At 45.1% G+C, this 16,208-nt stretch overlaps 3 protein-coding genes across 3 annotated transcripts; 1 reads left to right on the top strand and 2 right to left on the bottom strand.

Moving 5' to 3' along the window:
- Nucleotides 1–158: 158 nt before the first annotated feature.
- On the top strand, nt 159–13,531 carry MYCFIDRAFT_210242 (uncharacterized protein). The gene is made up of 2 exons (XM_007924881.1): nt 159–943; nt 13,373–13,531. Exon 1 carries the CDS (start codon nt 179–181, stop codon nt 524–526), a length of 348 nt encoding a protein of 115 aa, XP_007923072.1. The 5' UTR covers nt 159–178; the 3' UTR covers nt 527–943; nt 13,373–13,531.
- Nucleotides 5,654–13,677, bottom strand: MYCFIDRAFT_171401 (uncharacterized protein; the record flags this gene model as incomplete). Its single annotated transcript, XM_007924880.1, has 3 exons — nt 5,654–5,670; nt 13,274–13,329; nt 13,379–13,677. 3 exons carry the CDS (start codon nt 13,675–13,677, stop codon nt 5,654–5,656), a joined length of 372 nt encoding a protein of 123 aa, XP_007923071.1.
- A 1,285-nt stretch (nt 13,678–14,962) lies between these two features.
- On the bottom strand, nt 14,963–15,888 carry MYCFIDRAFT_131587 (uncharacterized protein; the record flags this gene model as incomplete). The annotated part of the gene is made up of 2 exons (XM_007924879.1): nt 14,963–15,106; nt 15,163–15,888. 2 exons carry the CDS (start codon nt 15,886–15,888, stop codon nt 14,963–14,965), a joined length of 870 nt encoding a protein of 289 aa, XP_007923070.1.
- Between the last annotated feature and the right edge of the window lie 320 nt (nt 15,889–16,208).

Here is a 16,208-nt window from a genome sequence, read left to right as displayed (position 1 = left end):
AGATAACTTATGTCAAGCACTTGCTGTACATCTGACCGATCCTCCGCCTTCGGATCTGGAAGGCGGTGTGCACATGATCGTCGAGCTTGTTGTGAGCATAGCAATTCACCTGCCACTGGAGAGCAGAGACGTGGTCATCGACTACTTCCCTCCTGGATACGGCATCTTGACCGAACAGATGAAGCTAGAGTCTGGCATCCCTCCTCTACACATCTCTGTCGCCGAAGACGCGGCCGAGAGGGCGTCAATGAAGAGTGCGACCAGCGATGTGACAGATATGACGGAAATCGGCAACGCTGAGCATCAATCACGAAAGAGGAGCATGCTCAGTGCGTTGACTGGAACGAGCAAATCGAAGCCAACTGCCAAACATGCAGGCGCCGGAGGCAGCTCGAGTAGTCTTCACAGGCCCGAGAGTGCTCAAGGCGAGCGCGATGTTCCACCGAGGGTACGAATGGCTGCTGGCATTGGCATCTCAGTCCGAGGCCGGTCCGTCTTGGTCAAGGCTCCGGTGTTTAGCACTTGAAGTGCATCCTTGGTCAAATCCTGCGGGTTTATTTTTGGCGCCTGAGACAGGGTCCACATTGGATACGCGATGGCCAGGGTAATTATTGACTCAGAGCATAACGGAGCCGTTGCGACGGACGCACGGCGTGCGCATCGGCATTATTATGCAACCTTATTGGGTTGGAAGGGACTTTGGATCATGACTTCGCTTGTCCGAAGCGATAGGTCCGAGGCGTTTCTACCTGCGTTTGGGATATGATGCGGAAATGATTGAGTTGGAAAGAGCGAGAGCGCGAAACGAACCCCGGATACCCTTTGAATTGTGTGGTGAAGAATTGCAATATGTGTGGAAAACGCTATGAGGCATTGGACTGGCGTATTAGACGTGGTGGTTTGGGAAAGTAGATACACTCTGGGACCTTTTTTGCATATACAGGAACTAGTCCCTGGTCCGCGTCGCAGACGCGGACGGCGGGCCTTACAATATTATGACTTCTAGGCGCCGCGGCTATTACTGTTAAATCCGGGCGTACCGGCCCTCACTTCGCATGAGTTACGCGGGTGCGAATTTCCTGTTACGGCGGGCTAGGCCGGTTACGCTACGCGCGCTAAGCTCTAATCGCTTAAAATTCGACTAATATCGGCTAACAACTATTAAACCTTCTACTACGTCTACGCCTTTAATAACGCTACGTAGCACTACCTTTACCTCTATATACCTACCTTAATTAACACTCCTACTAGCAACGCTATAGCAGAACGTATTACTAATTAACGGTAAGCGATAACGCCTATAACGTATATTTAGCGCTAACCTCTTGTAGTCGATATATCTATTATCTCCTTTTCGCGCGGCGCTATAATCGACCTTAGAACTCCTAGTAGCTCTCGCTAGGGCTCGGGCTCTCCTTACGTCCTATCTCCTATTACCCTAGGCTCCGACGATATAACTTTCTCTAGCGTAAACGGTCCTATTATCGACGTTATTAATAGCGTCTAGTACCTACGTAGCCTCTTACGTTTTATCCGTATTGCTAAGTTTATTGCCTTCGTATAGGTTCCCGGCTTATAGAACTAGGGTAGGTATATCTAGCAGCGCTCGACGCTTTAGAAACAAAGTCCGCTAACTATTACTAGTCCTAGTTAACTTTTACGTTACGGCTCGACTGCGCAAATTACGTAATATAAACAAAGTCGACATTATATATAATAACGTCCGTGCCCTATACTAAAACATCCCGAACCTCGTTACCTACTAGCCCGGCTACTAGAACCCTACTATTCGATACGACTTTATAAGCATTATCTCCTACGACTTCTTTACCGACTCTCTCTATTAGTTGCCTCTATACTCGACCGGCCTCTTAGGTACTAGTATCTATACTCCCGGCTGCGGTCTAGCTAACTAATAGACTCGTCGGTAGCTTATTATCGCCGAATAGCTACGCGCCTACGATATACTATATCTTAACCTCGCGTAGATCGAGGACTATTAGTAACGCGTCTTCCGCTACTCCTTTATTAACGCCGACCTCGTCGCTAATCTGCGATATATATACTAGAAGCAGCTATTGTCGCTACCTACTAAGTATCTAAGGTAGCGACTAGAGAGCTAAAATAGAGTAGATAGCGTCGAGCTAGCCTAAGAAATATATATAAAAATTTAAGTCTTTTTAACTTTGCTATCTCTCTCCTCCTACGTACTTACTCTACTACTCTCGTAAGAATCTCTTTGCCCCCCTACTACTACTTTATAAGCCTATCGTTGTTTTCGCAACCCCTTTTTAGAGATATTCTATACTACGACTTGCCTTATTTGCGACGCCGTCTAAGCCTTTCGAAATCGCGCTCTAGAGTCGTCTATCGCTCTCCTTCTAAATAGAGAAATTTATTCCTACCTACGCGCTTATCGCACTCCTCTGTTATAGCTCTATAGTTCTTCGTAGGCTCTCTACCGACCGTTTAACGCTTTATTAGCGCTAATAGTTCGGTATACGCTATTAGTATTCCGCTTATAGAGCATATAGTTAAGATCTTTATATAGTGCTTATACGACCTTTCGATCTTAGTCGTCCTATACGTCGAAATTCTCGACCGCTAAGATCCTTAATAGTGCGGTCGCCGTAGTCTTACGCTTCCTATTACGCGCCTCTTCGAGTAGCAGTCCCGTATACTAGCACGCCTAATAGATTTCTATATCGAGGATATAGTCGTAAAGGTCGATAAGCCGTTTCCGAATAGATCTAAAGATTTCTTTAGAATTATAGCTATCTTAAGACGCGGGAATAATATCCCGTACGAATAGACCGAGCGTAGGGAGCTTATTCTCGATAGGAATAGGGCATTTCGGGTTAAGAATAATAGAATTATTTCCTTGCTACCGCCCTACTATCCCCTTACGCTCCTCGCTATCTAATCTCTACTGTTTCCTATATATCGGAGATCCTATATATATTAGTATAGCAACTATAGGTTAGAATAGTCTGCTGTAGGCTTACTTTCTCTAGATTGCGCCCGGTAGTACGAGTACCGCTTCGGTTTATATAACGCTACGCAATTTGTATAGTTCCCGTTCTTCGTAATAGTATAGCTATGTCTATAGCCTACGAAATGCCCGCTATATATATAGTAGTTGCAATCCGTCTGCTATATATAGCCGGCGATAGTATACTAGTCCGCGTTTATCCTAAGAATATAGATAAAAGCGCCTCTTTATACTCGAATGTCGGCGCCGTTCTAAGTGTTTCCCCTAAGCGACGCGATATATTTAGTCCGAAATATTATATCTCGCCCTTCTCCCGCGAGCACTCGCCGAGTATACGCGCTATATACGTCTTATAAACCCCGGATCTCGCTACTTTCGTACGCGTTTAAAATAGCTTAGGCGAACGCTTTCGAGTAATCGTAACCCTCGATTAGCGTAAATCGTAAGCTAGGTAGAATTCTAGGATTTCTAGGATAGTCTACGCCGTCGATTAAAGATAGTAGCGACGCCGCGGAGTAGGATTTAGACATAGTACGTAGAGTACGGAGAAGAAGGAGGAGCGAAGGTAGAAATCTAACGTCGGTAGTAAAAGGTAATTTATACCGCGAGTAAGTAAGCAATCTCTTCCCCGTATAATTACGTACGATTAACTATTCTATTTTCTAAGACTACCTATACATTTTATAGTAATAGTCTTTAACTTATATCCTTAGACGTATCGCTACTATCTACGCTATCCGTATCTTCGCCGATATATCCTTACCCGTACTATACAACTTCGAGTAGCGGATTAATACCGCTCTCTTATAAACTAAGGCCGGTAAAAATTCGCTCTTCGTCTAGAATACGATTTACGATCTCTACTAACTCCGCCGGAACCGCGATACTAATACCGGGCTAACGGACGTTATACGTCTCGTAGAAGAGGCGATTAGTTAGTACTAGATCCGGAATCCTAAACTAGTAGTCGTCGCTATATACGTCTTCGCCCCTATTATTCTTCCTAATAGGTCCGTACTCTTACGCCGCTACGTAACGACTGCCTTTATACTACGGGTCTATCGAACAGTACTACTCCTTGTCTACTAGTACGAACAGGTTTCGAATATCTATTATGCGCGATATCGCTACGTATAGCTGTCTATATAAGAAGAGTAACGCCCGAAGGTTTATACTAATATTATCGAGGGTTTAACCCTACGCTTTATTAATCGTTATCGCGTAGTAGACCTTTAACGGAAATTAGCGCCTAGAGATCGCCTACGGATACCTTCTACTCTCGATTAATTTAATCCGTAGGATAAGGTACTTAGCGTCGTTATGCTCGTCGTTAAGCTTATATACCGCAATATTATAGTCGTAGAGCGACGTTACTACTATACGCGTTCCGTTATAGATACCCTTATATAGGATTAGGTTTCTTATAATAGTTACTAGCGTTCCGACTTTTAAGCGTAAGAGTGCCGGTAGTAGACTAGGCAGCCGGAGTAGGGATATTATAGTAGATATACTCTCCTCGACTCCCGACTATTCGAGCGCTTTAGACGCCGCCTAATCGACGTAGTCTTTAGAGTAATACTTACGCGCCTCTCCGCTCCTAAACATACCGTTATAGAAGTCGTTAATCCAATCTGCTACGTCGTTATATACGGTAAGGAGTACGCGCTTATATAGTATAGTTCGATCGACATACGAAGCCTTTATTAATTCCTAAGGGTAGACGGCCTTTACTAGCTAGTTAATGTTTAGAACCCTCTTTAAGTACGGAAGTAGGCGTATCGGGCAATTAGCATATAGCGGATTATACGCTAGGCGGAGGAGCTATCGCGAGTACTTTATCGCTACCGACGCTTCGGACTCCGCTCGCAGTCGTATATTTTCCGTTAACTATAGTACCCTAACGTCCGTCTAGAACGGCGTAGCGGTAATATATAGCTACGTAGCCGCCGCTACCGCCGCGACCTCGTCGCCCTTAGAAGTTATATCGAAGGGCAAATACTACGCGAAATCTCTACTAAATATAACCGGGATACTACCGAACTACGGCGGCGTTTTCTCCCTAAGTATCCCTCTAAGATCGTATAGGAGGTAGTAGACGACTATAAAGTCGAAGCGCCGCTATAATAGCGCCTCGTTCTAGATAATTAATGCGGCGTCTTTAATTATATCTACTTCGAAGGTGCCTTTCTTTAGCATCGACCGTAAATTTTCGGTACTATCGATAGGGATCTTAAAGCGATAGTACGCCGTCGTACCGCCTAGCAGTAGTAGGGCTACAATCCTAGTAGAAGCTATATAAAGCATAATCTTCCCTTCCGCGCGAAACGCCGTAGCTAAGGTCTTATATATAAACGTCTTCCTAGTACCGCTAAACCTATTTAAGAAGCGAAGGAATAACGACCGCTCTACCTTCTACTCGATACTAGCCTAAATCTCGACGAACGCCCTTCGCTAACCGGGGTTTAAAGCCTCTAATATAGACGTATATAGGTCGAACTAGTCTAATCGGTTATAGTCTAACTCGCGCCGCTTCGCCGTATTAACCCTAAACTTCGCTTCCTAATATTCGTCTAGTATTAGTAAGGTAAGTTCCTATAGGTTTACTCCGGCGCGCCTTAGCTAGTCGATAATCGTTTAGAGCCCGAAGCTACGGATTTTCTCCTAGCGATCCTCGTCCGCTACGAACTCTTCCTAGCGACGGAGCGTTAAGTAAACGTTGCTGCAAAACTTATCCTAATAACGCTCCTAAAACCTTAACTACTTATTACTACTTAGCTAGTTCTACGTAATAAGGACTACAAATATCTAACGGAGCATCGACGCTGTCCTAGTATACGCGGCTTCCGTAAATGCGACGTCCTAGTAGTCTTCGGGTTGCACCTTACCTAATGCCTTAGCCGCTTACTAGAAAGTCTCGTATACGATACTATTATAGGTACGAAGATGCTCGTACGATCGTAGGCCGCGCGTTACCTATAAGAGCTTTAGTAAATATAGTAGTTTACCCTACGCTCGCGATAGCGTAAGTAGGTAGCTAATCGACTGCTATTTCTTCCTTAGCTTCTAAGTATACGCCTTTAGATCCTACGTAAACGATCGCGGGATAGCGACGTATAGTAGATCCGTCGTCTGCTTATAGAATTCGGAATCGGAGCACAAATTAAAGAAGGCCGTTAACTTCGAGCGCCGTAGACGTCGCGCCCTATCGTATACCTCGTCTAGTTCTTCGTCTATATCGAAATATATTAGATCCTCGCTAGGCAAATGTATATTAAGTCGTACGATAGCGGGAAACGTATTCGCTTTCTTATAAGAGAAGATCCGGTATACCGCTTAACTAGGACTAATATAGCGTATATTAAGGTGCGCCTCTATTTCGTCGTCTAGATACTTAATATATATTAATATACGCTCGACCGCTTTAAAGATATACTTGTAAATATACTTTACGATCGCTACCGAGTATACCTATTCGACGTTAATATAGTACCCGAAGCGCTTTAGTAGATATAGATTATAGGGAACGATCTATCGGTTATCGAATATATACGACTTCTTCCCTATACGTTTCTTAAAGCACTTCTTATTATTGCGACGCCGGTACTTAGCGAAGCTGTCTAGGGGTAGGGTAGTATAGTCGCTAAAGCTACGCGGGAACCCCTTCTTATACTATATAGCTCCTCGTCCCTAGTCGTACTCCCGCCTATTATAGGGCCCGTAGGTTATGCACTTTTTAACTAACTCCCTAAGCGAACTATCCGGGTCGATATCCTTACCTAGTAGTTCGGCGAGAATGAAATTGTCGATATAGGCGGCCGGCTCGCCTACGACATCCTTATCTATCTAAATTAGTATATATATATAGGGCAACCCGCGCTTCTAGTACTCTATCCTCTAGTAGCGCGCAATACACTTCTCTATTATATTGCCTTCGGATAGATTATTAAGGAGCTACGCTACCTTGCGGGCGAAAATACGCGCTATAATATCCGGTCGATCGGATGCCCTCTAGTTCGTAAACAGACAACTCTGTACCTCTAGCTAGTCCGGATTCGCTGTTATAGTAATAAAGTATATTAGTACCCCGAAATGCTCTACTAGCGCTATCGAATCTTTATACTAATTATATATCTACCGATCTCTACTTACGAACGACGATAGTAGGATTACCCGAGGGAACCTAAGACTTTCTAGGCCCTCCGCTAGTTGCCTAGACTTAGGATTCGTACGCCGCCTGCCTACGGGCTCGCGCCTCTCGTTAAGCCTATTTACAACCTTACCCGCTATCCGCCGACTAATATCGCTAGCGTTTTGCGTTAGGAAGAAGTCTTATACCTAATTATATAAGGCAGCGCGAATAGTCGCTTAGTTCTTACGATACTATAGGATTATATTTAGGTCGATAGTAGCCTAAGCGTCGACCGCTAGCTACTAGAAGAGCCGCCGCCTATAGAAAATAGTCGGAAATACCGCTAGACGCGTATATAGTATAAACTTCTAGTAATTACGTAGCGTTATACTTTTACTACGTCTAACTCCGCGCCCTAACTCTTAGAAGTAACCGGGCGTACCTTTCGCCTAGAGTAAAATATAGTAAAGCGGGAAGTAGGCGGAATAGAACCGATTTACGCGCTACAACCTACCTATACTACTATCCTCGCCCTAAGACGCGATAGTAAAATTACGCGCCTTACCCTCTAACCTTTTATATATTAACCGCTAGGCTAACTCGAAGCCGGCCGCCTACTCGATACTCGCTATATCCTTGTCCGGGTATAGCGCGGCTACCTCTATCGACGTAGGACGGTAGAATGCGCGCGTCTACGTTTTCCCGTCGTATACGATATCTATCGTTGCCGCTCGAAATTTAACCTCGTACGCCTTATCGCTTTGCTTAAAAAATTCGTATACCGACTTAAACTACTAGTAGAACGCATTCTCCCTTCGAATTACTTAGATAAGTTTTCTAAGCGTGTCTATCCGTAGCTTAGGGTACTACTTATAGTAAGTTTCTGCGGTATAATCTTAGTCGTAGAAGTATAGCTACGTATAGCGAGGGACGCCGTCTTTACCGAAAAAATTGCTACCTAAATAGTACGCTTCGCTATATACTGTTACCGGCTAAACGCTAGAACCGACGCGGGAGCTAGTATCTACTATAAACGACGTAAAAGCTATCGCACCGTTATACCTATATATATTCTTTTAGAATTCGCAGGCGGCAACGTCTGTCCCTATTAGTAACTGCTCTATTTTATTAGAAGGGATCGGGCTATCGAAAGGCGTAATACTACTATTCGAGTAGTACGAATTGAATTTCGGGGCTACTTTACTACTTAGGTATATACGCTCGTCGATAAAATAATTAGCGTTATACTTCGAATAGGTATAAATTATCTCCCTAATAGAATAGACTTTAAGCGACTTTAGCTAGCGTACGTAGGCTTTAGGTAAGTTCCTCTTCGGCTCTAGCTATAGCCGCCTACCGACTGCTCGCTTTCTAGCTCTCCTCTTTTCCTATATATAGTTCGAGCCGTAGATATACCTAGCTAGTATCGCGGTAGCTTCCTACGTAGCGTCTACTAGTTCCCTATACTTAGCTAGATTTTCTAGGAATAGGGAGACGGTAAACGCGAGACCTAGCTGTAACTAGTATACCCCGAAAGACTTACTAGATACTCCTTCTCGCGCGGTATCTATATCTCTCGTAGTATCCGCGTCTACGTACGTCTCTTAGCCGATAGGGATGCGGTTAATTTCGATAGTACCGCGTATCGACTCTACTAAAGGAAAAGGGAGATTGTCTACTAGATAGAATCCTAGCAAGTCGTTAGGATCGAATATGTCGAAATCTCCCTATTCCTCGTCTAACGTATCGGCGTAGACCTTATTACTCCTATCTAGCCGCGCCGCGATCTCGGCGGTTACGCCGGGTTTGTTATATATTAGAGTAGCGCTAAGGGTCGACGTTAAAAGAGTCAAACCGTTATCGCCTATAGTATTATCTTCGAAAGGAGCGCTATCTACTATAGGCGACGCTAACGTATACGACGCGGTAGACGGCTATACGACCTAGACCGCTACTATAGTAGATAGTATATTCCGCTCCTATAGCGCCTAATCGAGCGTAGGAGCCGTTTCGGGCGCGTAAGTACAGTAGAGAGGCGTCTAGTTATAGCTAATAGGACCGCTAAATGCTTTAACTTCCTACCTTTTGCTATACTATATATACGTAAGTAACGATAGAGAAGGGGAGGTAGAGGACTGCGTATTACGCTTCGAACGCTTACTCTACTTTACGACTATCGTCGGAGGCGTTAGTAAAGCACGCTTGCGCGTAGGAGTTCGGAGTTTAGGTGCTATAATTAGATAGAAAGTAATCTAAGGTATGTTAGGATATTCGATATATACGACCGTAGTAGCCGATATTAGGCTCTTTAATATAGCTCCTCTACGGCTTACAGAATTGTAGTAGCCGATATCGCCTAACATTTGTAACTCTATAGTTACTAGATATTTCTACTATAGCTAATTAATATAGGTAAAGTTTCGCTAACCGACCCGATAGGCTTATTCGCAATCTACATTTTGCGATATATTACAAAAATACTATAACGCTACATATTTTACGTAGGGCATATCTATTTAATTACGATATATCTAGCTATAGTAAGACTAAGAGACAAGGTACAAACAGCTAAGGTAGGGAATATTAGAAAAAAGCAAATATACGAAAGTTAGCTTAGGGCGGCAATAAGAGACAAAGTACGCCCGCCTAGTTTTCTAGGTCTAAGTAATCCGTACCTCTTCTAGTTTTCTAAGCACCTCGACTACTTCTACGCTATATAAATAGACACTATTTTTCCCTTGCCGCCTTTAGTATTATACCTAGACTCTGCGGTCTACCGCGTCTTTGCTACCTATAAGCTCGTTGCCCTTATTCTATAGGAACTAGCCGTACTCTACTCTCCGACCGAAGTCGACGAATTTAAGTATATCGATCCTCGCGGTATAAAAGACTTGTTCCGTCGCCTCCCGACCGAACTAGTAGCTATCTAACGCGTCTATTACCTCTTCCGTATCGTCGTATAAGGCCGCATTAAAATTAATAACCTCCTCCTAGATCTAAAATAGCATACCCCGACGCGGTACGATACCTACTTCGCGCCGCTACTATAGTTCCTCTATCGCGTCGGACTAAACCTAAAAGAACTAGCCTCCCTGCCTATAGAGAATCCTCGTCTATAATTACGGATCCGATAGAATAACGTGCTCCCTTATAACGTTAAGTTCTATATATTAAACGTTATCTACGCTTAGGGGAGTAGCAACTACTTTCTATACCTCCCGAAATAGGTAAATAATACCGATAGCGTACAATTATAGCGCCTATAGCCGGCGGCCGTCTCTAGTAGCACGCGTCGCATTATACTTAGCTTGCTATTCTACTAGCACTCCCCTTTCCTATACAAAGGCGAATTGTATCGCTACTATAGTACGATTAGCTAAGATATCGATATCGACGTAGCGAACGCGCCGACGCTAGGAGACGTCTTTAACTAGATTACAGCCCTACTAAACTAGGTGCGACCTCCCTAGACGCGTAGCGCCTTCTATATAATAGTAGATCGGGCGTAGTTTAACAACTAATACCGTTAATACTTTAATTGTAGGCGATACGGGCCGCTTAGAGTTTGCAACTATAGCTACTCCGGACGGCCTTAGTATCGCTATCGCCCCGATACTATAGCTATAGGGGAACTGTTAGACGAGACGTAGGAGGAAATCCGCGGCTCGACTATATAGCCGTTCTCTAAGCAAGCCGTAATCGACATTATATATAATTACAATTTAGGCATCTATCGAGGTTTATAGTTTAACGGTTACGTAGACACAATGTGCCTACCTAGGTTAGTACTACGCGAGGTCTACCTAAACGGTATACTAAATAGTTAATCGGGGGTTAATAATACGTAGGCTATTTAGTAAATTGCGATATAGTAGGGAGGCGGTAGTAAAGATCTTAGCTTAGATATCGCTCGCTCCTTTATAGTTTCTAACAACGTAGCTGCCTTTATGTCTACTATCTCTATCGCCCTTTTATATGTCGTGCCCGGCCCTTATATCTGTCGGCTATGTCTTTTATATCGACTATATAAACCGTTAAGCTCGAGGCCTTAGGCCGCGATAACGTAATCGCGTAACGCTCGGCTGCTTCCGCGTAACTCAGATTTCGGCCGATATTAGTCGCGTTTTCTACCTACTCTAACCTACCTTACTTTAAATACCTTCCGCAGTATACGATACCTGTACCTTTATTTAGACTTAAGTACTACCTATTACTCGTATATCTACCCTTTACGCAACGTTAAGCACCTTCGAGGTATGTCTAGCGTATTAACTAGTATAGACATAGCTAATATAATCTAGATAGCGACCGTAGGCAACGCTTAGAACCTGCCTATTATCGATATAAACGCGCTTAAGACGCCGCGCGCTACCGACCTAAGGCGCTAGCCGGTCTTCTCTAGAGTGCTAGACAGTATAGAGTTCCCTAATAGCGAGCCTATTAAGGCGGATAGCGGCCTAACCGTACGCGGTACCTACGCTTAGCTACTCGAGGCATGTAACGAATATAGCGGCCGGATTATTAGCGAAGGAAACTCGGAGGAGATCGATTACTTATAAGGATACTAATCTACGTTTGCATTACCGACGTTAGCCGCTAACTACCGCTAGTATATACGTCGGCTATATAAAGCCTCTACTAGGCGCTACGTATACTATAGCGCGAGCCGTATTTGCCTACGAAATACGCGACCTTATCTAGGTTAGCGATATAGGTAGACACCTAAAGCTTAAGCTTATCGCTATCTAGTACGACGGCAACGTCGGCCGTAAGACCCTCTATACTAAGCAAGATCTGCTCCTATACGGTACGCTAACTCTACCGAATAACCCTAATAAGCCCGCTTCCTATATACTCGTCGTAAACGACTAGAGCTAGGTAACCTTTACGTAGCACCTATACGACGTCTTGCGCGAAAGAAACCTAAACGTTAATAACGCCTATAGTAACAACGATATTAAGCGTAATCCGGATAAGCACGTCTAGTATATATAGTAGGCGATCTCGATGCTAATACGGGAATTATATAAAGATAGCGGACGGTGCAACTCTAGCAACCTAGTATAGTCGTAGCTAAAGTAATCGATACTATCGCGTCGGAGGTACGCGTACGCGATATACTCCGTACCTTCTCTATATCTACCTTTACCGTCGCTACCGTACGACTACTATATCTTACGTAGCGGCTACCTATACGTAGATAGCGCTGCCGGTAATCTTACGAAGCGCGATAGAATGCCGCGAATCCGGTAGTACCTAAATCGGTAGAAATGAAATAAAAATAGTCTTACTCTTACTATCGCCTATATTTCGCTATATATTTCGCTCTCCTTTCCTACTCTTTCTATTTCCTCTCTACTACTATACTACCTTTCCCGTAATAGACTAACCCTCTATTTACTACTACTACGAAAATTGCGACGACCGCGTACGTCGTCTTCGCGATATACTAGTAAGACGTATCGATCTACGCTATCCTAATAGCGAAAAGAGAGTCTCTCTTTTAAATCTTACCCTCTCCTCTCCTTATCTTCGCTAATCCTCTATTTACTCTTTACTCTCTCCTTATCGCGCGCCGATACTATATCTACTCCTCTAGCAAAGAAAGACGCGGTACGATAGGAGCGGCATTCTAGTACGTAACCGGAGCTAAGCGAGCGGGGACGTTTATAGCCGCTATATAAATAGAGTCTCCTAGCTAATTAGGTAGTTCTAAAGGTTATACCCTCGCTAGTTATTAGTATTAGAAGCTAGCTCTAGTTAGCGAAATACCGAACTATATACCGCACTATATAGGGTAAAGTTTAGTAGCCTACCTTACGTAATATTATAGATAGGGGGTTTAATTCCCTTATTAGCTACGACCTTTTTTTTTTTTTTAGATCTATACAATTATCTATATTAGATCTATATAATTATCTATATTCTACGACCCTCTAGCTAATTAGATCGGTTCTAGATACTAAGAGTTATTCGCTCGTAGTCCCCGTAGAGATACGGGGTAGTAACTAGCGAGGGTATGATTTTTAGTATCGGAGGTTCGAATCCTCTATTAGCTATCCTTTTACGCTTACGTAAGGAAGACGATCTATACCCGTTCGCGAGGCGGCCGCGAGGCCCGGGAGTAGCCGCGAATTTTAAAGTTCCCGCACGTGATTTCCCCGCGTTCTCCTCGTTCTCGTTTCGCCCGATTCGGTCAGTCCCAGCACTTGTTTTCGGGTTATTCTAACATTATATTTTTGCATATACAGGAACACTCTGTGTTGAAGCCTACCAGGGCTGTATATTTGCGCGCGTGGGTATCTATCTCACATGTGATGAGCGAGAGACGTGGACGTGGGCTGATGGTGCGGGCTTCTAGTAGATACTTAGCTACTTGATAGATGCCCGGTTGATCTGATTCGGCTGTCATCACCTCCTCCTCCACATGATTCGCTTGATGGATGTGGGATACGAAACAATACCCCAGCATGAGATGCCAGTTCTCCCCACGATAGAATATCGGATCCGCGGCTACAGAACGAGCGTTCTGCATACATCCGAATGATGAAATCATGCCTGCTTATGCTCTTTTCCTCTCATCACAAAGTATCTACAAGTAAATAAAACCTTTACCTTGGTTTGTATTATCTATACTTTTTTTCCCCCTTTCCCTCGTGAAACCAACCACGACAACAACCATCATGATGAATAACCTCTTCTTCTCCGACTTCCTCGCCCAAAACAAAATCCCCCTCTCCCTTCACCACCTCTCCCCGTACATCTCCTCCCTCTTCCCTCCTCGGACATTTTCCATCACACCTCTTCCCGCACGAGTGCAAGGCGGATGCAGTTTTACTTTTCTCGTTGTCAATCACAACGAGAATTCTAATGGCGATGAGCAGCAGCAACACACGTTTGTGGTCTTGCAATTCCGTTTATACAAATTTTCGATTCCTTGGAGTATGGCGTGTGAAGCTCGAGAGATTTTTGGAGAATTCGTGCCGGAGGCTTTGAGGTTTGAGGTTTTGTGTGTTGGAGAGAAGAGGAGGAGGAGGAGGAGGAGGGTTTTGCAGGTTTGTGTGATGGGGGGGATTGAGGGGGTTAGGGGGTGTGAGGTTTTGGGGAATGGGGAAGAGGAAGAGGAGGGTCATGGGAGGTTGCAAAGGTTGTTGGGGGATTTGGGGGAGTTTTTTGGGATGGGGTGGAGGGGTGGGAGGAAGGGAAGGGGGGAAGGGAGGATTGGGGTGTCGGTGGAGGGGAGGTTGAGGAGACTTGGGGGTGAGTTGCCGACTGCTAGGCTAAGGGAGGTTGCGCGATTGGCTCTTGGGTCGATGCAGAAGGGAGGGTTGGAGTGTTTGCCGATTGTTCTTAATCATGGTGATTTGTTGCCGTCTAATATCTTGGTCGATGCTGAGACGTGGAAGCTGAATGGGGTTGTTGACTGGGCAGAAGCGGAATATTTGCCTTTCGGGATGAGCTTGTATGGCATTGAGCATTTTCTTGGTTCGTTGAAAGAGGTAGAAGGCGCATATGTCTTCTCGTATCATCGGCGGGCAGATGAGCTGCGGAAGTTCTTCTGGAGTAGATTGTGTCGGGTCATACCAGAACTGAAATCAAATGAACTCAGACAAGCTGTCGGACTGTCTCGAACGATTGGGATCCTGCTGTGGCATGGATTTGCATGGGATGAAGGTCGTCTTGATCGCGTGGTGGACTTTCAGGCTGATGCAAAAGAGCTGGCATATTTACGGGCATTTCTAGATCTGCAGGTCAGCTCTACAAGGTCTAATCTCTAATTTCTGCACTGTGCTGGCCGCAGTGACACCTCTCGCGAATCTGGGAGGAAGCCTTTTTGCCGATCATTGGCCATCCACCTTGGGTTTCGCCAGACCGGCAGGCTCGGCGTCTTTCCTTAATTCATCCCAATCTGGTCTCGGAATCTCAATTCCTTCCAGCGTACGAGCATACGTAATGCCACCTAGACGAGACATTGGGCGAAGTACCTATAAGAAGACATAAAGTCAGCATACGCCTGCATCGTACAGCAGGATGGACTCACATTGGGGTCAAGCAGATTCTTGTCCTCATTGATCGCATCCTCCCTCGCCCAAAATCTCACGCCTTCGATCATTGCGAGCACACCAGTCTTCTTCCCCTTCGTGGCCCGACTCTCAAACTCTTCGGTCTTGTAAAGCTTGCCCTCAACACTGAAGACTGCCTCCTTCACTCGGCTAGCCTTGACATCTTGACTCTCAGCAGGCGTAAGTCCAGTCAGCGCCCATTCTGAGACACCATACGGAGCATTGACGCTCGCAGCATTCGCAGCCTCAAGATAGTGCTCGCTGATAATGTTGATGGTGCATTCGCCAGAGTCCACCAGATTTCTCAACGAGTCCTTGGCTTTGTCGAAGCCTCCAGCATAGCCGACAATAAACATGGGAGGATCGTGATTCACCATCTGGAAGTATGAGAACGGTGCTAGATTCGTACTACTGCCATCCTTGGAGCGTGTGCTCACAAATCCAATGGGTCGAGGAATGATGGCCGAGATGAGCAATTTGTAATTGAACGTCGCAGGCCTTCCATCTTCGTAGGGGTCGATAGCGATGTGTTTCTTCTGAAGACTAGCTCCTCCATCATTCGCTCCGTCGCCAGCTTTCCACGAAGGATTCACCGTCTGCGTCATTCGCCAATGAGCGGCAGAATCCCATTGTGGTCGACTGCGTTCCACTTCCTTGAAGTTACCATGGGGGTTGCGCTTGATGGCTTTTTCGGCGTCGGCCATCGCTTCATGATGGGGCTTTGGATCCTCCCTCTTTTGCTCTGGTTCACCAGACATGCTTGCAAGTTTTCTGATTGATAAGCTGCTGGACGCAATCCGAACGAACGCCGGTTGGAAGGTGGAGGATAGCCTGGCTGGTCCAATATGTATGGCGGATTGAAGAGAAAGCTTACCAATTCCGCAGTGCGCATTTGGTTCGACGAGCCGTTCTGGTACGTCATCGGGATAGCTATCTCAAAACTTCAGCTTCATGGAGGTACAGTATTCCGGCTGGGATAGGGTACCACTACACCATTCCGTATCCCAGGAACAGCTTTGACCCT

Source organism: Pseudocercospora fijiensis, assembly GCF_000340215.1.
Source record: "Pseudocercospora fijiensis CIRAD86 unplaced genomic scaffold MYCFIscaffold_2, whole genome shotgun sequence".
Classification (NCBI taxonomy): domain Eukaryota; kingdom Fungi; phylum Ascomycota; class Dothideomycetes; order Mycosphaerellales; family Mycosphaerellaceae; genus Pseudocercospora; species Pseudocercospora fijiensis.
Note: the sequence above shows the minus strand (reverse complement) of the source record. Positions and strands in the feature narration are given on the sequence as shown.

What these genes read in the sequence shown, in the direction of transcription:
- MYCFIDRAFT_210242 (XM_007924881.1), top strand. Translation starts at nt 179, where the DNA reads ATGAAGCTAGAGTCTGGCATCCCTCCTCTACACATCTCTGTCGCCGAA.